Here is a 24,184-nt window from a genome sequence, read left to right as displayed (position 1 = left end):
GAATGAGTAATTTCTGAGTCCCTGCCATTTGGGCACAGTGGGGTCTTTTATTTTTCTTTGAATCTGAAGTGAAAACAGAAGGGGCGGTCTTAATGAACACTTCCATCATCTTTAAATGACATCCCTCCCATTTCACTGTCAATGTCACTGCTGATGTAGATTTTGATGTGAACCATATCCGTCAGCGTGAGGAGTCTGTGGAGGGTCTTTACTTCAAAGAAGAATGTAATGTTAGAAAGAAGGGCAGACGTGTTACTAGGATAATGGAAAGGCAGATGCAGAAACCTGTGGTGTTGATGGATGCAGGTCGGAGGTACCCAATATCTGTGTGCCGATATGAAAATCTCTGTTTGTGGTTGGTATGGACCGGGTGGGTTAGCCGTACAATAAACCATTGGTTTGGGAAGTGCAAAACCTGACAGAATGGTTGTTGATAGAAGATTGATAAGGTTTGAGTAGGTTAAGTTACTGGTTGGTTGTCTGAAGGGGTGTGAGAAGTGTAAGGATGCAAGATTTTAGTAGTGAGTAGTTAGTTGAGGGAGGAGTGGGTATGGAGTGTGTGAGGGGAGTTAGGGTGTTGAATCCTAGCTCTTGAATGCAGATTTCACTGAGATTCAGGTGCAGACCAGTGTATGTAGCAGATTATCAATCAATCAAATTGGATTCCCACAGATGGGAGTGAGAAATTGCAGTGAGTTGTTCAGCATGCAGAACTCTACTTCATTCAAACACCTCTCTAAGAGATTGGTCCCAGCGTATAGCTAATTCTAGTTTTTGTATACTGTAATGGTGCAGAAGTAAGGCTTGGATACAATGGTGGCATATTTTGTTGGGTACAGACTCTATCCCTAAAGCTAAGAGGAGTTTCCCAGCATCAAAGAAAACTAGTGAAATTGTCAGGATGTCCAAAACCAAACAGTCTTTAATTGTAATGTCTCAAAGGCCTACCTCTTTCCCTAATACTAATAACTTGAAGCAACTGTGCAAGCATGATCTCTTCCCAAACTAAAGTGTTCATGGAAGCTCCAACAAACAGAAAACTTCCCAGTCTCTCGGGCAATCAAAAATGATGAAAAAAACAGTGTTCATAAGTATAGAAATCCAAGGCTTGGGTTGTGTTCCTTTCCTTTAGACGACTTCTACTTTCATTACTTTTGGTCTTCTAGGTTTACATCCTTTTAGGTAAATGTCAATAGGTAATTTATAAGGATATTCTTCTCAGCTACCCAGTTCTTTTGTCCTAGCTACTTTGCAAACTTCCCTACCAAGCATATGATGATGTACTTTTCACTTACAGGGTCCTTGCCCCTCTTGTTCTCAACTTCTTTTATGGGTGTGGTTGCAGACTCGCAAAGGTGTGACACAATATGTTAATCCCTTTAGCTAATCTGTTCGTTAATGTTTGTTTTCAACTATCTGACGTGTCTTAATCTCTTCCTGAATGTCTGACATTTTAGAGAGAAAGAACTCATTTAGAACAACATAATAGTTCTCAGAAATTGGCATAGATTGAACGGCTAAGGCCAGATTCAATATTTAGTTATCAGCTCAAAAATTTTCTTTGGCCATTATCAGCATACAAATCTGTTCATTTACGTAAGACTTTTTCACCTTAAAAATGAATTCTTTATAATTCTTATGATCAGATTTAAGAGACTTTAATCTGTCCTTGGTTTGGAATTTCATGCAAATCCTTCCTTCTTTTACTAAGGACATTTTAATTTCCCTTAGCTCGGGCATGAACCATGAAGAAACATTCTTGTTAAAACCTTTTACAGGTTGTAAGAAGATGGGTTTTGACATGTATACTGAAATGTTTCAAAAGAGGTGTGAGCTTTTAATCCTGACCCAAAAGGTTGGAGTCATTATATGATCCAATTTCACTGCTAAAGGAGACATCAATTTAAATTGTTGTGAGCAAGTGTTTTTTGTGGCTAGTATCACTAATATGTGACTGCCTAGGGTACCCTAAAGAGAAGAATTGCATAAAATGGTTTGTCCACAAACCTACGAGATTATGATTATCAATCATCTTCATGTCTCTGAAAAATCATTGATACAGACAGCAACCCTTAGAGTGTGCTTCCACAATTGGTAAGTAGTCAATGGTATTGTCTAGAAAATGTGACTAAAACGTTTAGTGTCTAGATGACCATTGTTTTTCAACCAGATGTTAAAATCGCCTAGAATCACAAGATGTTTTAATTCTAACAACTCAGAAGTGTTGGATATATATTCTGGGATTATACCCATCACTTTATGGTATTTTTATTATGGTGGTATATGGTGGTAACTTGATGGGGTATTTATTATTGTGGTGAGACTATTTTCAGAATATTACCTAATTAATGTTTTTACCAGGGTTACTCACCATACAGAATACTGAACTTTGTACACCCGGGTCAATGGTTTATACTTGCTCGTGGTATCTTATGTACAATGCCACAAATTTGCCCTTTTGGCTGAGTATCAATTGTAAGGCATGTACTTGAAACACTGCACATTCATACAGATTCTCTAGCTAAACAGTTACTTTATGTCCAGATATCTCATATAATGCTTCTGTTCCTTTATTCATATGAAATAAAAGAAACTAAATACAGCACAACCACTACAGGTTATTTTTTAAAACTGTTTTTATCGTATAAATAGAAATATGCAAGTTCCACAGAGTGGCACTTATGCCCACATGATATGTAAACCGTGTGAATACATTGCGAACATTTTCAATGATTAGCTGTGCTCAATCTTACCAACAGCCCTTGAAAACGTGGAACTTGGCAGGAAATACATTTTGGAGAAAGAAGAAAACAACACAGCAATGGCATTCACATAATTGCGAAATTACAAGCGCGTTTAACATTGACAGCACTTAAAATAAAGTGATCTATGTCCCTGACTAACTGACCGACAGACTGATAGAAACTGATATTTACCCAGATCTGTTGGCGATGATTTAGTTTCACATGGAAATCCTCTTCAGATAAGGAACTCCCACATCAAACAGCCTGCCAGCAGTGATTTCTGACCCCAGCCGTCCCTGTCACCTCGTCTCTCCCAGCCCGTAGATATCTCTCCCAGCGTTCGAAGATGTCTCTGCCTCAACACTCCCACCCACAGCCCATTTTAATACGTCACTCTGTCAATCAATGCAACACCTCCCATAGCCAGATCCACCCACATCACCCGACTCCCTCTGTGTGTTTTCCTCATTGTTCTAACTGTATTTCTGAAAAGAGAAATGTTACATTTCTCTTGCGCTTCCTGATTAAACAATGCCTTTTCTATCAGAGTGGAACTATCTTTACATTTTTATCTTGCCACACAAGCTTATTCTGTAAATTTAAAACCCCATTCTAAAAAGCATTATGCATTTTTCCAAATCTGTCTTCAGGTCATTTTCACAAAGACTAATTTGCACTAAATGTCATTAAGGGATTCCGTTACCTGTTACTGGGATTGGATTAGAATTGTTACTATGTTAGTATTAGGCCTAATACAACTCAGTCAATTGAAATATCAACCAGAAATAATATGCAATTTTAAGCATGTGCATTTCCAATCATGTACCTTCTGCATTGGCAGCCATGTGCCTTGTGCATTTCTGCATTTCTGTCTTTCTGTCTGAGACTCAAATTCATGAGTCCAGAACTGAGTTTCAGCCCCTGATTCCCTATTGGAATTCAAACCCATGCTTACATGTGAATGCTAAAATGATGAGCTATATTGTGCATGCTAAAGCCCCTACTCCTACACTCCCTCCTTTTTTACTGCTGGGATATAACCTGAAATCACTGCAGGAAATACAAAAATACATGTTCTAAAACACATGTGCTCCCACTCATCTGAATCCTCTCCCCATCGCCATTAAAACCAGTATCATCATTTTCATCTTAAGGGTAAGTACTATTAACCATACCAAAATAATTAGCATTGGAACCGCCAAAGTCATCAAACCTCTTTCTATCCAGGTCGCCCAATTGAACCTATCTGCCTCTGTCAGCCCTAAACTGTTCACAGTAATGTTATCTTTATTTAGATGAATCCTAATTGTGTATACAATTTTATGTTTCAATAAGAATTGAATATCTGGATCAATAGGAAATCCGTTTTTATGAAAGAAAGCAATGTTCTCTACCGTCCCCTCCCACAAATCGCCATCAGCATAGAACAGGGTCAATCCACCTTATCCTTAGGGATAGATATGTAGAACACACTATGCTGCAACTGTTTTACAATAAAAAAACCCATGGTTAAGGCGGGTAATTATGTAATTTGTCATTGAATTACTCACTAACCACTTATCCTTGATCAATTTAGCATGGGCTAACTCGTCCACTTGTGTATCACTTTATAATCACCTCACATCCCTTAGACTCCCTATGGTCAGACTTCAGTCCACAAACAGCATTCGCTGCATCAGGTATAAATGGCTTGCCGGGACATATATATTCTGCTCCTTGAACTTTAACTTTGGGATTAGATATAAATCAATTCCCATGTTTGAAATGCTATCATCTCTGGAGTTACAATCCTAACATATACATCATTCTGCGAAAAACCTACATTATGTACCAACTTAGTTTGATAGATCAATTATGGGACAATAAACGGAATGCACAGAAGGAAACCTATTTCCATTCTCTCCATGTTAATGCATAACGGTATTGCACTTCACATTTCAAAAGGAAATTCTTTCTTGGATTCTCTCCACCTCCCTTTGTGTGATTTGTACCATCATTTGACGGACGATATCAGATGACACAAAATACAGAAGTATATGGCCTTGAATCAACTGAGATACTGCATTTTGAACTTCCCGTAAATATTTCATCATCATCCTTTCAATTGGAGTTTAAAACATCATGTAGCAGTTTAACATGTTTAACAATGACATTGGTACTATGCTCTACTACTTTTGCTTGCTCATTGAGCACTAGAATGGCTTCATTCACATAACGGATAGCTTCTTTCTGTCCACTACTGATCCTCTCTAACGTTTGTTGCAACTCTTTTAAAACATAGCTTAATGCATGTGATTTGCTACTTAATGTTTCCACCGATACAGAACTGGCTGTAGATATTGTCGTGCCCACCAGAGCGCCAATTATTGTCATCACAATTGACGCCACTAATAAACCAGCCATCCTTTTCCCCCTCCTTTTCTTAACATTAGATGAACTCATGAAAGTCTTTTCCAATTGTAACATTATTTCCTTGGTTGCCCTCCAAGCTTCTTCTTTACAGGGTTGCACCCATTCCATTAATGGCTCTGATTTTATTTCTGATTAAGGAACCTTTCAATGATTAAATCAGGATTTAGGCTGACATACTTGTTCTGGTATAACAACCTTCTATTCCCCAATATGAAGCCTGGGGGAAATTCTTCTTCTACTGCAATTCCTGATGCTGGTCCCGGCTCTATCAGAACTTCTGCTTTCACAACCATGGTACATGGAGCATTCATGACAACTAACGCCAACAGTAGCCAAAAGATTTCCTTTTTCGCTCTGCTACGGCAATTTAACAGCCAGTCATCATCTCTGGTCATCATCTCCACACCTTTTGGGGTCATCATCTTCACCCTCTTCTTCGGTCTAGGGGCTTTTCAGGGGACTCCAATACAGTGGTATCCTGCAGAGGTCCAGCGCCTGAAGCATCTGGTCCTGGCGAGGAAAATAATTATTTTTCTAGAGTAGAAAGAAAAGACAACTTAAGTATCAAGCACATCAAATCTTTTACTTTCCTTTTCTCACGGGGGCATCTGAAACCACATTTGATTATGCACACAAATACAAATGATAGAAATAACATGTCATGCAACCAACACATTTTCCCAATAAGTCAGAAAAATCAAAAACAATTATGTACACCTAACCATTTGTCAAGGCAATTCTATTTTTTATTCCCTGTTAGTCTCAACTTGCTCTAACCTTTTTATTTCATGTTTTGGATGAACAGGCTTGATCTGATTAACATGGACAAACTGTTCCACTGTTAATTCTGCCTCCTTTTTAGCAATTCTGTAGACCACTGGTGAAACTTTATCTACAATTCTATATGACCCTTGCCACATTGCAAGAAATTTAGAGTTTTTATGTTTCCCCCTTCCCGAAATTAAATGTGTATACCTGGTCTCCTCTTTCATATTCTTTCACAGTTGCCTTCCTATCATAATATGTCTTTGCACCGTCAGTGGCCTTTTCCAAATTCTGCAGCGCAAATGCAAACACATGTTGCAAGTACTTTCTCAATTCTTCTACACATTCATGAATTGTGGATGCATTTAAAAGTACTTGTTCATTTGTTCTGTAAAGTAAGTGTTGCAGCAGAAACAATTTTCTTCCTGTCGATATATTATGAGGGCTTGGATTTGTTGATTTAGAAGGCGTCATCCTGATAGCCATCAGTACCAATGGAAGCCGCAAATCCCAACTACATCCTGCTTCAGCTACTAACTTTTTCAACATGGCAACTATTGATCTTTACACCATTCCACTGCCCCTGAAGAGGAGACCCAGTAAGAAATCTGTAGTTTTCTTTTCACACCCAAAATTTGCCATATTTTTGTCATAAATGCACTAGTGAATTGAATTCCATTCTCTGACTCTATTCTTTGAGGTAAACCAAATCTTGAAAAAATATGATTTACAAGTAATGTGGCTGCCGTTTGCGAACTGCAATCTGGGCCCGGAATGCACCCATTTGAACATTAGACAAGTTACTGTCAGCATATACCCGTTTCCCCTTGCTGATCTTTTTATGGGCTCGACATAGTCGATTTGTAAATCAGACCATGGAAGTGTCGAGCACATTTTCATCACAGACTAAACACCCTCTGGTGTAGAGCTCAACATCTTGGGACATGTGTGGCCAATAAGACTAATCTTTTAAAATTTCTAAAGTTTTTTGTGAACCTCTTTGTCCTACAGTTATGGCATCGTGGGCATGATCTAACATCAATCCCCGAAATGACGAAGACACTGCCCATTGGATTTGGCCTGTCACAGATTTTCTAATCATTAGTCTATCTTGTAATCTAATTTTCATTTTGTTTTTTAATAACACTCTCAATTCTTCTTTCCCTTTGCAGTCCTCTTTAGTCAGAGGATTTTGTTCTGCATTTAGCAAATGGTTATAAAATAGGCCCAGAATAAGGCCTTCCTTTTGCGCTTTGATCAGGTCCTGATCTTGAGTATCAAAACTCCATTGTGCCACAGGCTGCACAACTGCTTTTGGATTCTTGGAACGTTTTATCTCATCTACATGTATTTCACCAAGCAGGTGTTCAATAGAAAATAACTTCCCCCATTACAGCTCCAATTTTGACTGATCTGCCTTGTCATTCCCTTGTTTGTCTTCACCTGGTGTTTTCAAATGACCATGTATTTTCCCCCAATGTATTATCAGGTCATTTTCTGATACAAGCGTGTCTATGGCTTGAATCTTCTTGCCATGTTTAAGTGATTTCTTGTTATAGGTGAGCATGCGTTTCACTTTCCAGCCAGGTAAATATTCTACAAAGCTATTTCGCGCATAATCAGAATCTGTTACTAGAACCATTTCTTTGAGTTTATTTTCTACTGCTGGAGATATCGCCTAACAAATAGCGGCCAATTCTGCCACTTGACTACTTCTGGGGCCTATCTTCGTGCTTACTCTTGGAATGTTGTCACATCTATACCATATGTTTCCTATTCCTGCTTCAAGCTCTTTTTCTAGATTATTTTCTACATGGTATGCGCAACCAACTACATACACAATTGGTAAAATCTTACATGTTTCTTCATTCTCACCAAGAAGAGAGCCCTTATCCAAGCCCGCATCACTGCGGCATCTAACAATTCGGCTGAACTCTTTAAAATCTGCAAGGAGCTGGCCAACCCTGCTGCAGTCTCTACCTCTCCTGTCCCCTCCCAGGCCCTCTGTACGGCACTGGCCTCTCACTTCATTTCTAAAACTCAGGACATCCTGTCCTCACTCTCCTCCCATCACCTCCCCCCCTCTATTCCCTGCCCATCCTCTGGCCCTTCTGCAGCCACCCCTCCTCTCTCCTTCTCTGCATTTCCCCTTTTTTCTGCTGATGAGGTTTCGAGACAAGTCCGATCTATGAAAGTCTCGTCAACACAGGTCCACCCCTGCTCCTCCAAAACTATTAAGGACCACATCGACTCCTTGGCTCCTGCCCTTGCTGACTTCTGCAATCACTCCTTCGCCTCTGGAGTCTTCCCATCCCCTCTCAAGCACTCCCTTGTGCACCCCCTTCTTAAGAAACCCTCTTCCGACCCGTCCTGCCCAGCTAACTATCGCCCTATCTCTATCACTCCTTTCCTGGGCAAGCTCCTGGAGAAACTTGCCATCTCCCAGCTTAATCTCCATGCTGAATCTGTTGGTAGCCTTCATGACCATCAGTCTGGCTTCAGAGCTGCCAGAAGCACGGAAACTGCTCTCCTGAACATCCGTGAGGACCTGCTCTCGAACCTTGACTCTAACATTCCATGTGTTCTCATTTTGCTTGATCTCTCTTCTGCCTTTGATACTGTCAACCATACCATCCTGCTCAACCATCTCCGTGATAACCTGGGTATCATTGGTCAGGCTCTGGCTTGGCTGACCTCTTTCCTCTCAAATCGACCCTCCCAGGTCCAACTGGGGTCTTTCTTGTCTGACATCTTTTTCTCTACCTGTGGTGTCCCCCAGGGTTCTAACCTCTCTACCTGGCTGTTCAACCAGTATCTGGCACTTCTCGCCCACAGCATCGCTGCTCCCTGCCCCAACTTTCAGTGCTATGCGGATGATACCCAGCTCATTTTCAGGCTACCCTCAGCCTCCTCTTCTCCTTCCCTCATCTCTGACTGTCTTTCTGCTATCCAGGAATGGTGTGCTGCCAACGACCTCTGCCTTAATGCCAGCAAGACCGAGATTCTACTCATCGGCACACCCACTCCCTCCTTCCCTGCAGCTCTCTGGCCGGCCTCTCTTGGCCTTCTTCCTGCTCCTACCTGCAAGACAAAAAACCTCGGGGTCACCTTCGACTCCACACTTTCCTTCTCTCCTTCTCTCCTCACGTTTCTGATGTTTCTAAGAAGTCACACTACCAGCTGCACCTCCTCAGAGGTATCCTTCCTTTCCACTCCTTCCCCCAGAAGCTCACTGTCTCCAGAGCCCTGGTTCTCTCGAAGCTGGACTACTGTAACAGCCTCTATCTAAATCTGCCTGCCTCTACTCTCCGCCCTCTGCAACTCATCCAGAACAGGACTGCGAGACTTGTCCTTGGCCTCAAGCCCAGGGACCGTATCTCTCCAGGACTGAAATCGCTACACTGGCTCCCTGTGGCTGCGAGGATTAAGTTCAAAACCCTCTGCATTGTCCACAAGGCCTTCTGGGGCCTGGGGCCAAATTACCTTCAACTCTCCCTTCCTAAATATCTTGCTTCTCGAGTACTTCTGCAATTTATTTATAATGGCTTTGTTGGCACCTAGGTAGAGGCTGTTGCAATAATCCAGTTTGGATTGTATGAGAGCTCTCGCCAATGTGAAACAGCTGGTGGGTTATAAAAAGGGTCTACAGGCCCTGATCAACTTGCCGGTGTAGGCTGTGGCAGAGGAGGTCATGTTTACCTGTTTGATTAGATTAGACTGGGCATCGAGGTAAAAACCTAATGTTTTTCAATTTTTGGCTACGGGTATATTATTCCCATCGATGAGGATACTTGTATAGTTAGGACTCAGTTTAAGAAGGTTGTTGGGGGAGCCGACTAGAAGTAACTCCGTCTTATCTTCATTCAGGCAGAGACCATGTGTGGCCATCCATGCCTGAATGATGGTATGGACTTCATTAATCCGGGTGACGTCTGTATCATAGGTTCCTGATAGGGGTAGAAGTATCTGGGTGTCATCTGCATAATTAGTGTAGGTGACACCCAGACGGTCCAGTTTGTTGAATAGTGGCTTTGTAAAAATATTGTACAAAGTAGGCGAGACACAGGATCCTTGAGGGACTCCGCAGGTGATTGGGATAGGATCAGCACCCGCCGAAGGTGAAAACACACGCATAGTTCTATTCGCGAGGAAAGATTGGATCCAAGTGACTGCAGAGCTGGAGAAATGAGCTACCGATGATAGATGGTCACAAAGTATTTTATGGTCTACCAGATCAAAAGCTGCTGAAAGGTCTAGGAGGAGTAAGATGGCCATTTTGCCTTTGTCTTTCAGTTCGTCGATCTGGCTTTTGAGATCAATAAGGGTGGTTTCTGTGCACTGCTGAGGTCTGAAGCCAGATTGTCGTGTTCCGAGTAATTGGTTAGATTCTAGATAGTCTTGTATTTGCAAGTAAGCAATTCTATCCAAGATTTTCAATAAGAAGGGGACTGTCGCGATCGGTCTATAATTAGTGGGTATAGCCAGGTCTAGAGTCTGTTTCTTCTTCAGTAGCGGGAGAACTCAGGACAGTTTGAGATTACTTGGGACGGAGTTACTGGAGAAGGAGGAGTTTATGAGTTTTGTGATGAATGGAGCTAAATCTCTAGCTGCGTCTTTTATGATCTGGCCCAGGCAGCTGTCACCCTTACGATTAGATGGTTTAAGTGATGCAATGATTTTTTGAACTTCGGGTATGGAGTTCTTTTTAAAGTTGACGCCTGAATTGATGCGTAAGGTAGAAGGTGGTGTTGGAATATTAGCTGTAAATTGTAACCTTTTGTCAGCTATTTTGGTCTGGAGTCTGTTGATTTTGCTGAATAGGCCGTTTTGTATACTGTTGCTCCAAGGTTTATCCTTAGTGCACGTATCTGACCGGGGGGTTAGGGTTCCCTAGTTCTCTTAGGATGTTAAATAATTCTTTAGTACTGGAGCTAGCTTGGCTTATTCTGTCATTGAAGGTTTCTTTTTTAGCCTGGATAATCTTATTTTTGTATGTGTGATAATGGCAAGTTATGTACATCTATACGGAGATAGCAACATATGTACAAAGGTCATAAGAAATTCGATGGGCCATACTGATGTTAATGGTCGTTTTCTTTGAACCAGTTGATGATGTGGTGCCTGAAGTTGGCGTAAGTTTGGTCTGGCTTAGCGTCGGGGGGGGGAGGGAGTTCCACAGTTGGGCTGCTTTGACTGGAAAACTGTTGCTGCCAATTTTAGTCATTTTAAAGGTAGGGACGGTCAGGCAGTTTGTGTAGGCAGCACTAGTGGGTCGGAGTGTATATTTTCTATTAATTCTGTCTATTAAGTAATATGATGCCTGGTAGGAAAGATTTCCTAATTGTAGGTAATTTTCCTTCCATGTGGCAACCCCTAAACATTTTGCTGTTGTTTTTACCCTGATCTAGACTTTGCCAGAGAAGCGCAGCCTTCCGCCGCACTCCTCTGGGCTTTCGCTCCATTCTTACGGGGAAACTGACATGCACTTAAAACTGTCAGTACCGGGAAACGTTGTTTTCCATAGTTCTTTTATCATGTTGCAACTTTCGCGCAAAATGACACAAGAGGGCACTGTAAGCTAAGTTACTGCTCTCTTGGGTCTCTAGTCACTCTACAGGCCCTAGACACTCTCTTTGGATTGTTAACGAATGGTGCAAGTGAATCACGGACGGGATTGGTGGCAGCGATCGTTTCTTTGTGTTTTGAGCTCCTTTTGGCTGTTTAGCCCAAAATGGTGGCCTGGCTTCTAAAATGGCCAGACCACGAGGCTCTTTGTCCTGCCCGCTGACCATCTGGCCCCCTTCACCTTCCCCAGGTCGAGCCGACCCGGGGCCTTCCTTATTTGGGCATGTACTTTCCCACGAAACACACATGCTTTCACTGGCTTCTACAGGCCTTGTGTGCACCTCCAGGGTGTGGGCTGGGATGTCTGGTCCCAATGTACATCCTGGGTGCCAGAGAGTCTAGTGTGTCTTGAATGCCTGGGACCACCGTGGTCCGTGATAGGTCCACGTATGGTGTGAGTGTTTTGTGAGCAGATCTCCCATTGGGTCCTCTCCATTTTGGCGCAAAGGGAACTCTGGATAAGAGGAGGCTGGAAACACCACTACCATGTCGATCTCCTGAGTTCTCACGAACGACGGATACAGGAGCCAAGTATCCTGCAACTAAGAGGATGAACCGAGGAATCGCTGGTGACCCGCTGAAGGACTGCTCCTCTGCACTGCTGTCGCCCTGTGAAACCATTCTGCCTCTGATTGAACGAGAAGGCCTGTACTGGTACTTTGACCCTTTGGAATAGTGGGAACAACTATTCTCGGCATCTTCATCATCTCCTGCACGTAAGCCTTCGGAAGCGTCTCTGGGCCATCCAGTGCACTGACCAGTCTACCCCGGAGTCTTGCTCTGTCACCGCCGTCAGGTTGCTGCTGTATTCCGAGTCCTTGACACTCTCACACGATTCGTACACTTGACATTCCCAGGTCTGAAGTGAGAAGTGTACATTGGGCTGAAATACACAAAGCCGCTTCGTTGCCCTGCTGTGGTAACAATCTGTGCGGCTTCACTGCGTTTGGGACATTCTCAACTCTAACTTCTGCTGCCACGGAATCTACACGACGCAGAGATGTCCCCTGCTCGTATCTGAACCTGCCAGCACTGAAGCTGATGCGGAGAAGCCTGGGTTTGCCTGCATCGGGGACCGGTGAGTATCAACGCTAGGAACCGGTCGCCCTCCTGCAGAAGCCTGTAGCTTTTCCTCGCAGTGTTAAACAGAACGCCTTTTTCGCACTCGAGCTCTGCTTCTGCCCGCAAGTGGAGGCTGCGCTTGAGGAGCGGAGATCTGTTCGTCCTCCTTTGTTCACCGCTCTGAACTGCCTGACTTCCTTGAAGAGACTCCCCTTGGCCCGTTGGCACCAGCGTGTGCAGGTACTTTTGAGCACAAGGCTCCACTCTTCGTAGGGCTCGGATTTCCTTCTAGTTAGGTGGCCTCTGAAGGCGAACTGGGTCTAACGATAACTTGCACTGCCTGTTTTCCTCCCCATCTAGGTGGTCTGCATATTTTGTGCTTCTAACCCTTTAGACCCTTCGGTAATTTTATATATATTGTATTTGATAGTGATGTGTTGGTTTACTTGAGTTTATCGTGATTCTTTACTATGGTCAACATTACAAAGGCCTTGTAATAAAGGTGTCTATATTTTTAATATAACACCTGCTTGGAGTGATTTGCAAGTGTCCTTGCTTTGTGTGCTCATTGCGGGCTTTCAGTCACCCTCACCCCTCTTGAGACCAAGGGCCTCATTACACGGTAGGCGGTGGACCAAGGTGCTATTAGCACCTTGGTCCATGCCGGTAAAATACCAGCACCGCCTTGTTGGAAAGGGGAATTACTGCCCTATTCCAAGGTTGGCGGGGCGGTAATTCCCCCCTTCCACCATTGCCCTTCCCCATTCCCATTTTTGCCCCTTAGGGCATAATGGGAATGGGGAAGGTGCTAATTACGGTACCGCAAATTTGCGGTGCCGTAATTAGCACCAAGGTCCCTTAGCGGGTTGGTTTTTAAGGCCTGCTAAAAGCAGGCGTTAAAGTACCAACCCGCTAAGGGACCTCGTAGTAAGGCGAGTAATGAGGCCTACCGTGTAATGAGGCCCCTAGTCTTGACCGCCGCGATCGCTACCTTGATTGGTCTGGCTTGTCCAGAGGTTACCCTGTTCCAAGAAACTAGACTGGCCTTCTGAACTTCTGAACCTCTGCCCCTCCAGGACAGAGTTCAGAAATCCATCTTAACAATGCCACGTTATTTAGACACTTGTGGGTCAGAGTAGCAGTTTTTAGCCTAATTTTATCAATAGTGGAGAGCCAGTTAGTCTGCCTCCTCACTACAGAGATATGTTCTTTTTTGGCTATTCCTAATGCTGCTCTCAAGGTGTTATTTTGCAGTATTTGAATTTTTCTAGTGATGTATTTATTGGAGCCAATATATAGGCCATTGCAGTGGTCCAATTTGGACAGCACAAGTGCTCTAGCCAAAGTGGTATAGCTACTTGTTGAGAGGTAGGGCCTGGCAGATCTAATTAGTTTACATTTGTAAGCTGTGGATGATGCCATAGCATTCACTTGTTTTGTCAAAGTAAGGTTAGCCTCCAGGTAGAAACCTAGAGTTTTTACCTCCTTAGCTACATTGATCGTGTTGCCGTCAATATTGAAGGCAGTGTATTTGAGGCCACGTTTTTTTATATTAGCTGTGGTCCCTAGAATGATGAGCTCCGTTTTGTCATCATTCAGGCATAGACCGTGGACTGCCATCCATGCCTGGATGATGAGATATATCCTATTCACCAAGGCCAAATCCTTATCTAATCCCCTGTAAACGGTATGAGAATCTGGGTGTAATCTGCATAGTTAGTGTAGGTGACACCGAGACCGTCCAGATCATCGAAAAGGGGCTTGGTAAATATATGATACATAGTCGGGAAGACGCATGACCCTTGAGGCACTCCACAGGTGATAGGAATGGGGTCTACTGCTGCTGTAGTAGAAAAGACTCATTGTTCTATTATTTAAGAATGATTGGATCCATGCAATGGCTTGTCAGGAAAAGTGTGCTGCTGAGTCTAGATGGTTGCAGAGGAACTTGTGGTCCACCAGGTCAAACGCTGCCGAGAGGTCTAGTAGGAGTAGTAAGGCCGATTTACCTTTGTCTCTCAGCTCGTTGACCTGTGCTATAAGGTCAATAAGAGCAGTTTCCGTCCTGTGTTGTGGCCTGAATCCTGATTGCCGGATGCCAAGGAGTTGATTCTGCACAAGGAATTTCTGAATTTGTAGGTAAGCCACCCTGTCTAGTATCTTTAAGAGGATTGGCACCGTTGTAATGGGTCTCTAATTCGTGGGTATGGAAGGATCAAGCGATTGTTTCTTAAGGAGTAGAAGGACCCAGGATTCCTTGAGGTTGCTTGGGATAGTGCCCGAGGCAAATGACACGTTGAAAAACCTAGAGATTAATGGTGCTAAATCTCTGGCTGTGTCATTTATAATTTGTGCAGGACATTTGTCGCTGTGACAATTCGAGGGTTTAAGCGAGAGGATAATTTTTTCAACCTCTAGTATTGAGAGACTAAAGTTGAAGCATTGTGCAGGTTTAGGTATAGTAGGGGGTGTGTAGACTTGTGGGGTTGTGGTTGGTATGTTAAGTTTTTTCTTGGATATTTTGGATATTTTGACTTGCAGGGTGGAGATTTTGTCTGTAAGGGCCTTCTGAATGTCAGAGCAACATGCCTTGTCTTTAAAGCAATCATCCTGTACAAGGATTGTGTTCTCAAGTTCTTTCAGGATTGTAAACAATTCTTTAGTGCTCGAGTTCGCTTACTGGATCCTATTGTATTTCAGCTTTGTATTTGGAAGATATGTTCAGAAGATTAACTTTATTTGCCTCAGATGGCACTAGCCTCCATATAGCTTCACTTTTAGGTTTTCCTTTTCTTAGTGTTTTTCGGTATGGGGGTAAACCAGGCATTTAGGTGTGCTCTAGGTTTGCTATTCCTCATTGTTAAAGGGGCAATGGTGTCTAAGGCTTCCGCCATGACTTTATTGTATTCATTTACCAGTGTCAAAGGTTTGGAGGTATCTGGTAGTGAGTTTAAAGTGGGGAGTATTAGAGGTAGTAGTTTGTTGGTAGTTATATTCTTATTGTTTCTTGTTAGGGTTGGAGGTGCTATAGGTTTGTTTCGAGTTGTGGGAGTTTTGGCATCTAGTGTGAAAGCTATAAGGGAATGGTTGGTACATACCTGGGGGGTGACGGCCGTAATGGTGGTATCACAATTATAGTCAGCCACCCAATCAAGGGTTCTGCCCTTCTTGTGCGTTGGTAGTGTGACTTTTTGTATGAGGCCTAGCTCAGTAATGACATTTGCTACAGATGCTGCTTGTAGGTCTTTAGAGTCGTTGAATCCCAAGTTCAGATCCCCTAGTAGGAGTAACTGTGAGGTATTTTTTAAGTTATCCAAAAGGATTGTAAATATGTCCTCCTCGAAGGTGCCAATGGGGCCTGGAGGTCTATATATTAGATGGATGGTGATGGTTTGGGAGTTAGATATGGGTAACTTGCCAGTAAGGAATTCACAAGAGTTGACGTGCCGAGGGGAAACTAGTCTCATCGCTTGACTTGATTTGGCTATGATAGCTATACCACCTCCACGGGTTTCATTTCTGTCTTCTCTAAGAATGATATAGTTATCTGGTACTGCAAGCATATGGGTAATTCTCTGTTTGGAACAAGTCGCCAATCTGTATGGCATGGGCTACTAGTGACCTCACATTTATTAATGCTCCTTTGCGGTGGGGAGCAGAAGTCTCTGCCAATGGGGTTAGAGAAACTTTGTTGTTGAAATCATTAGTTAAGGATTAGTGTTCCTTCTGTTTGGGCTTTCTGTGATTTGGTTTGGGGATGGTGCCTCGGTTGGTAAGATTCGGTTTTATTAATATAGTATCTTGTTTTTTGAGGGTGTGTTTTCTTTGTTGGGCAATAGTGTTAAGAGCCTGGTCGGAGGTTTGAATAACTTAGTCAGTCTAGATCGAAGTCTAAGGTTCCTAGGCGTAGGGTCACACGCACTGTTGGTTCTCGGAGGGGTACTAGTTTCATCTGATGTGGTGGTCATGGTGTTAGTTGCTGTGATGTTTAGAGTAATAGTGCTGTTACTTTGATCGAAGATTAAGGTCAGTATGAGCCAGAGCACAGTCAATTGACAAATGGCACGCCTATGACAAATGCTCCTGTTCATTGAGACCCCGAATGACACTATCAGCTGCTGAATCTAGGGTTAAGTGAAACTATTGTCTATATTGTTACCTAGGGGAATTGTACCAAAATGTCGCCCTCACAATTACAAAGGCCGAAAATGCAGACTTTTTTTTTTTCTTTTGACCCCCCGTTACGCCACATATATATGTTGGGGGTACAGAATATAATAATATGGGGAGTGGGTACAGGGGGGTCTCCCCCCACATATATATGTGGTGTAAAGGGGTTTTAAAAAAAGTCAGCATTTTCGGCAGTCGCAATAATCACATAGATCCTAGGGAATATCTGGAGGGCTTTAAATATATCGTTTCTAAATGGTCTTCCATGCAAGAATCACCTCCCTTTTTTAATGGTTTAATCAAAGTCTAGATAGATTTCATAATTTTGATAGGGCTACATAGTGCATTCTGGTGTGTCATTCTGTCACTCATTTCTGTTCTCTTGGGAGCACGAATCATTGTGACTATCTGTTGGTGATTCATACCCCACCATTGGGCTATAACCAGGTCTCAGGAAAGGTTGGGGCTTTTTAGAACCGATTTATATGTCCATGAGCTAAGGTGTTTGTTGTAATCCAAATGCGTCACAGTTGAGTGTGGTGCAAAGAAGGGGACTCAGAGCCCAACCCCTTGAGTGAAGCAGTAAAAAAGAAATGCTCCACACTTCAAAAAACTGCACCACAAATAATATCAAGGCAAAAGAAAGTATAAGAATATTTATTGCGTTGCCCTCTGTGATAACACGTGTTTCTCAAATCAGGGCTAGAATTGACTATCCTCCATATCAAAGTTCGTTCACTTCAATCCCCCTTCGCTAAGTTGTCAAATATCCTGCCGTTCGTACGTCAGGATATTTGACAACTTAACGAAGAGGGATTGAACCCGTGATTTCTTTCATGCACCAATCTTGAAGTGAATGAACTTTGATATGGAGGATAGTCAATTCTAGTCCTGATTTGAGAAAGACACTTGTGTGTCGAAACACGTGTTATCACAGAGGGCAACGCAATAAATATTCTTATACTTTCTTTCGCCTTGATATTATTTGTGGCGCAGTTTTTTGAAGTGTGGAGCATTTCTTTTTTACTATAACCAGGTCTGGCCACAGGAACATTGTTTCCTTGGACAGAGCTGTGATTGATTTCAATTCCATTGAATGTAGTGCTTTGTCACCTTTCCTGAGATTTAAGGCTACGTTTTTGCTGTTCTATGTTCTTGCACTGTCCATGTAGCTGTTCTGCCTCATGACAGAGATCAGAATTCTCATCCCTAAGGTTATTCACTGATATTCGCCTGACACTGATTAAGTGCTGTATCCATTTTGTCATTTCTTTTCTTCCAGTGATTTGAATATCTCCTGTTCTATAGAACGGAATTCTGTTTTTCTCCCTGTTCTCTATTCTTATTTCTTCCAAAATTGCTTTCAAATGCATTAATTCTTGCTCGCTCTCATTGACTTGTTTCTCTTTCTGAGGCAATTAGGTAGCCATATTACTGATTTTAGATTGCAATTCTGTGTCTGGCTCCCTCAGTTTTAATTCTGCTGTTAACTGGCACACTTGATCACATTCATTGTCCAAACTGCACTGTAACTTGCTAATCACTTCAGTGTTATTTCCCTGCATCTTTAAGTACCTATGCAGCAAAAACCACAACTTTGGGCACAATCTGATAATGCAGTTTTTCTGCTCCATGCGGTCTACGGTGGTAATTTGTTGGGGTGTTTCTTATCGTGGTGAGACTATTTTCAGAATATTACCTAATAAATGTGTGTACCAACCCGAATACTGAACATCACCCGACTCCCTCTGTGTGTTTTCCTCATTGCTCTAACTGCATTTCTGAAAAGAGAAGTGTAAAATTTCTCTTGCGCTTCCTGATTCAACAATGCCTTTTCTATCAGAGCGGAACCATCTTCACATTTTCAGCTTGCCACACAAGCTCATACTGCACATTTAAAAACCCTACCGGCAAAAGCATCATGCATTTTTACAAATCCATCTTCAGGTCATTTCCACATATACTAATTTGCACTAAATGTCATTAAGGGATTAATTTACCCGTTACTGGGATCGGATTAGTATGTTAATATGTTAGTATTATACCAAGGGCAACTCAGTCAATTGAAATATCAACCAGAAATAATGTGCAATTTTAAGCATGTGCATTTCCAATCATGTGCCTTCTGCATTGGCAGCCATGTGCCTTGTGCATTTCTGTCTGAGACTCACGCTAACATGTGTATGCTAAAATGATAAGCTACATTGTGCATGCTAAAGCCCCTACTCCTACAGAAATTAGACACAAATCCAGATCCTCAATAAATGTTTTGGCCAGGAGGGCAGTAAAGTAGTGTTTTCAAAGACGTCATTTTATCTATAATACATCGCAAAAGAAGACACTTGGTGTGTAACTTCCCTTCCAAGTTTATCGTACTCATTTTGAAATGTGCTTTATGAATAATAGAAACCGTTCCCCGTTCCACCTCAACCTATCTGTCTATTGAGGCAACTTATCTGATACATAGGAGGTACAAAAGTATGCAACAGTGCTCACCCGTCGTTCGCTAGCCAAGTTTCTTTAACAGACCAGTACCTCCAATGGGTATGAAGTGATAAATCTCACATTAATAGAGCACACTTAAATTGAGACACAGCCAGGGGTGGTATTTGGGGGTCCCCAGAGCTCCCTTGCTACCCCTTTGGTCTCCCATGCTACCCCTAAAAAAATTATTTAATAAATAAGTGTTTTTTTCTTTTTTTTATTGAAGCTCCTGGGCTGTGGTCAGTGCCATGTGACTCTTTGTTTCTGCAGAGGCTGGCTTTCTTGTTCAGGCCTCTTTAAAAAACAGGGTGTTCCACAAGTGTAACACTTTGCACCAGACCTGCAGATGAACTGGCCCGCTGTTAAATCTCAGTTACCAGTTTAATGGTGTCCACAGCAGAGTGTTATTTGCTTTCTGATTTTAAGAACATTCAGACATGTAATTTCTAATTCTACTAAAGATAGCTAAAGCCGGTAAGATAGCTCAGTGGGTAGAGAGCTTGCTGCTGCAATGTGTGTGTGATCTGCAGGTTGCAGGCTTGAATCCCAGCAAGGCCAACTCAGCCTTTCATCCTTCTGATTTTGATAAATGAGTACCAACACAGGTTGGTTGTATTGTATGTATATTTGTTCTATATAAAGCGCTTAAGCGGTAGTGCTATATAACAACACATCATTATCATTTGGCCTTGGACGTCTGCTTGCATTCACGGTAATTTCGTAATATGGGCCTGAACACACTGATTGATACATATGGTGATTAATTCTTGTATGAACTGTATATCACATTACAGTGATATCGTAACCATATTTTTCATACAGTACTTAAGAACAATGCTATATGATGCCACTTCCTGTTTTGTCCAAGGGTGAAAGGTTGTGTTCCATCGCTTCCTGTGATGTCACTGGGGTGGGGGGATAGATAGGGTGTCAAACTACATCACTATCTGTGATTTCATCAGAGGTCAAGGGTCATGTGATGTCACTTCCGCTACCCCTGGAATTTTGGTGAAATGACTTCCCTTGGCACGGCTCTTGGATGCAAATAGTCAAAATTTGAAATTGTGTTTGTCACTTCACTCTTATGACATTTAAAGACATCAGAATAAGTGTGGAGATAATGCAGGACCTCACCTCTGCCATTGATCAACCTTAATAGCTGTTCTTTACAATAAGGGAATAGTTTCTTACCTGTAACTCCATTTCTCCAGCATTGGTATCTTTCATGGATTCACATGCTTAGAATATTCCCCGTCGTCAGGCTGGGAATCCTCGGTAAATTATATAGACATTTTCCATAGGAAAAAATTCCGACACTTGTGTCCTATCTACGTCGTTTTGGGCCGCGCACGCCGGCGCCACTAGGACGTACAGGTATATATAGCCCCGCCCCCGCGGCTCCCTCAGTTTTCGGCCCCCAAAGTAGTATGGGGGGATCTCTGGTTTGCATGCTCAGGGGCGGCAGGCGGGCGCATGTGAATCCATGAAAGATACCAATGCTGGAGAAATGGAGTTACAGGTAAGAAACTATTCCCTTCTCCAGCATTGGATCTTTCATGGATTCACATGCTTAGAATAGATTGTATAGCAGTATCCCCTAACATTGGAGGCGTGTATGCAAACCAACATCACAATAATCACAATGCATATTTACCATGGCAACACATCACATAATAGCATGTTAACAGTGAAAAACACGACACTTTAAAGCATAGTTGCCGAAGGGTGTAACCCCCACTTGGGGCTTACCTTATTGGAACAGGTGACGTAGTACTGCACGCCCCATCTGTGTATCTTCAGCATGTTGCTGTGCGAGACAGTAATGCCGGGTAAACGTGTGTGGTACCGACCAGGAAGCCGCCTGGCAGATATCCCCCAGCGGAATTCCGGACCACAACGCCGTAGACGACGATGTAGATCTCGTCGAATGGGCCCTTGGACGCTTTTCTAGCGGTTTTCCGGCCTTGGAATGACAATAAGAAATGGCCGAAGACACCCATCTGGATAGTCCTTGCTTGGAGATCGCCTTACCCTTAGCCACAGGACCATAAGCTACGAAAAGTTGTCTCGTGTCTCTGAAGCTTTGAGTGCGATGGAGATAAAAGTTTAAAGCTCTTTTCACGTCCAATTTATCGAGAGTCTTCTCCGCCACCGAAGACGGTGTTGGAAAAAATGTAGGCAAAACAATAGAAGTGTGTTTAGGGAACATGGAAGGCACTTTAGGTATGAAATGCGGGTTAGTGGCCAGCACAACTTTATTACTGAAAAACCTCAAATACGGAGGGTCGATCACTAAAGCTTGTATTTCTGACAGCCGTCGAGCTGAAGTAATGGCCACCAGGAAAGCCAATTTCCAAGACAAAAATTTTAATGATGTCGATGACATTGGTTCAAAAAGGGGTTTCATCAGGGCTGCAAGAACCAGGTTTAGACTCCAGATCGGAGGAAACTTCTTCGTGGGAGGAAAGGTTCGAAAAACAACCCTTTAAGGAAGTGTTTAACTAGGCGGTCACTGAACAATGGAGTTGAATGTCTCTTCCGAGTAAATCTCGAGATGGCAGCCAGATGCACCTTTATGGATGACACAGACAACCCGTTTTTAGCCAGGAGCAACAAGTATGGTAGGAGCTGCTCCGGTGTGATCGTCAGCGGGACCAAACCTGGTTGACCTGTGCACCATATGCAGAACCTTTTCCATTTGTATGAATATGAAGCGTTCGTGGAAGGTGCCCTTGCAGCTTACAAAATGCGACGACAATCCTCTGGAATCGCTAACGTGCCAAACTCAGAGAAATCAGGAGCCAGGCCGTCAGACTGAGGCTGTCCGAGTCGTGATGCCAAACGACCCCTTTCTCCTGAGACAGAAGGTTGGGGATCTTCTGGAACCTCATTGGTTCTGCCGCTGAAAGGTGAGGTAGATCGGAGAACCATACTTGTCTGGCCCAATACGGGGCCACCAGGATCACCCGACATGGATATCTGTGGATCCATTGCAGAGTCCGCCGGATGAGAGGAAATGGGGGGAAGGCATACAGAAACTTGCCCGTCCACGGGAAGGAGAACGCGTCCCCTAGCGAGTCTTGTTGTGGCCACCTGCTCGCGTATTGTGAGCATTTCTTGTTGTCTCTCGTCGCAAAGAGATCGAGGGCCGGATGACCCCATTTCGCGAAGACACAGTGCAGTTGTTGGTTGTTCAGTTCCCTTTCGTGTAAACGATTCATCTCCCTGCTCAGAGCGTCTGCTTGCACATTTTTTACTCCTGGTAAGTGGAACGCCAACAGATGTATGTCGTGTTGGAGGGCCCAATGCCAGATCTCCTGGGCTTCCGTCGACAGGATCCTGGAGCGAGTTGCTCCCTGCTTTCGTAGATAAAACATTGTTGTCGTGTTGTCTGTCATGATTCTCACCACTGAGCCCTTTATCTGTGGTAGAAAGGATTTCAGGGCCCAACGTACTGCCCTCAACTCTAGCAGATTGATGTGAAGGGCGGATTCTTCCGATGACCAACGACCCTGAACCTGTAGGGACCCCAGATGAGCTCCCCATCCAGTTAGAGAAGCATCCGTCACCACTGTCCTCTGGAACGCAGGTTCCAGCAGGGGCATTCCCTTCGTTAGATGTATGGAAATTCTCCACCATTGAAGAGCCTGCACGAGCTGGCCCTTGATGGTGAACTTGTCCGACCAGCGCCCTTGACTCTGTGCCCATCGATCCGCCAAGAATTCCTGAAGAGGCCTCATGAAGAGGCGACAATTGTCGATCAAGGGTATGCAGGACGACATGGTCTCCAGCAGGGACATGTACCTTCGCACTGACACTCTGGTGTCGACCTTCCATTCCGATGCCTTTTGTTGCAGTTTGTGAACCCTTTCGAGGGATGGCCTCACCAGCCCCGACTGTGTGTGGAACTCTGCCCCCAAAAAGACCAAGGTCCTTGATGGCTTTAATGAGGACTTGTCGAAGTTCACTGTGAAGCCCAAACGTTGTAGGAGGGACATAGTGGCATCTAGGCTTTCTTGCGCCCTTTCCGGAGACAATCCCCTCACTAGCCAGTCGTCCAAATAAGGGTACACATGGTGACCTTCCTTTCTTAACCAGGCTGCTATTGGAGCCAGACATTTGGTGAACGTCCTGGGGGACGATTTTAGTCCGAACGGGAGGACCTTGAACTGATAGTGGGTTCGTCCGACGACGAACCGCAGAAATCTTTTGTGTCGTCGATGCATCGGGATATGGAAGTATGCGTCCTGAAGGTCTAGCGACGACAAATAATCTCCGGGTTGTATCGATCGGATCACCTCCTGGAGCGTAATCATTTTGAATTTTAAATTCTTGAGCAGTTTGTTGAGTGCTCGTAGATCCAGAATGGGACGCCATTTTCCATTTGGTTTCTTGACGACAAAGTAACGGGAGTACACTCCCAGTCCTTTTTCTGCCACCGGGACCAGTTCTATAGCCCCTTTCTGCAGCATAAGCGCCACCTCCTGCAGTAGTATTTGAAGGTGGGGCTGAGCCGAGAACACCGGTGGAATGTGTGGTGGCTTGTCCTTGAACTGTAGAGAGTGGCCCGATGAATCGTGTCCAAAACCCATTGGTCTGTTGTTATGCGCTCCCACTCGTCGACGTGACGAGACACTCGGCTCCCCAGGACGTCCTGAAACATGTCATTGTTGGTTCTTGGCTTGTTTATCTTTCGTCGACGAAGGGTAGGCACCCCGCCGTCTGGAAGATTGGTAATCTCTGTCTCTACGAGAAGACTGGGCCGCACGTCTGTAGCCTTGGGATGAGTAGAAGGGTCTGTTGAAACCTTGGTCTCTAGATGACCCAAACTGGGAGTTACCAGAAGCCCCTCTGAAAGGACGAAAGGAACGAAAATTCCTATCACTCTGGAGGGCTCCGAGTGAATCCGCCGTGTCAGTATC

General features: G+C 43.6%; 1 protein-coding gene across 1 annotated transcript in view; it reads right to left on the bottom strand.

The window, feature by feature from the left end:
- Positions 1-24,184, bottom strand: part of POLN (DNA polymerase nu) — a 1,535,958-nt gene that overhangs the window by 634,560 nt on the left and 877,214 nt on the right. The window contains exon 12 of the mRNA XM_069630227.1: positions 18,512-18,520. Within this exon, the coding sequence (XP_069486328.1) occupies positions 18,512-18,520 (9 nt within the window). The remainder of the gene's footprint in view (positions 1-18,511; positions 18,521-24,184) is intronic.

Source organism: Ambystoma mexicanum, chromosome 6q, assembly GCF_040938575.1.
Source record: "Ambystoma mexicanum isolate Mex_15411 chromosome 6q, UKY_AmexF1_1, whole genome shotgun sequence".
NCBI lineage: Eukaryota > Metazoa > Chordata > Amphibia > Caudata > Ambystomatidae > Ambystoma > Ambystoma mexicanum.
This window is presented reverse-complemented; position numbering and strand designations above follow the sequence as displayed.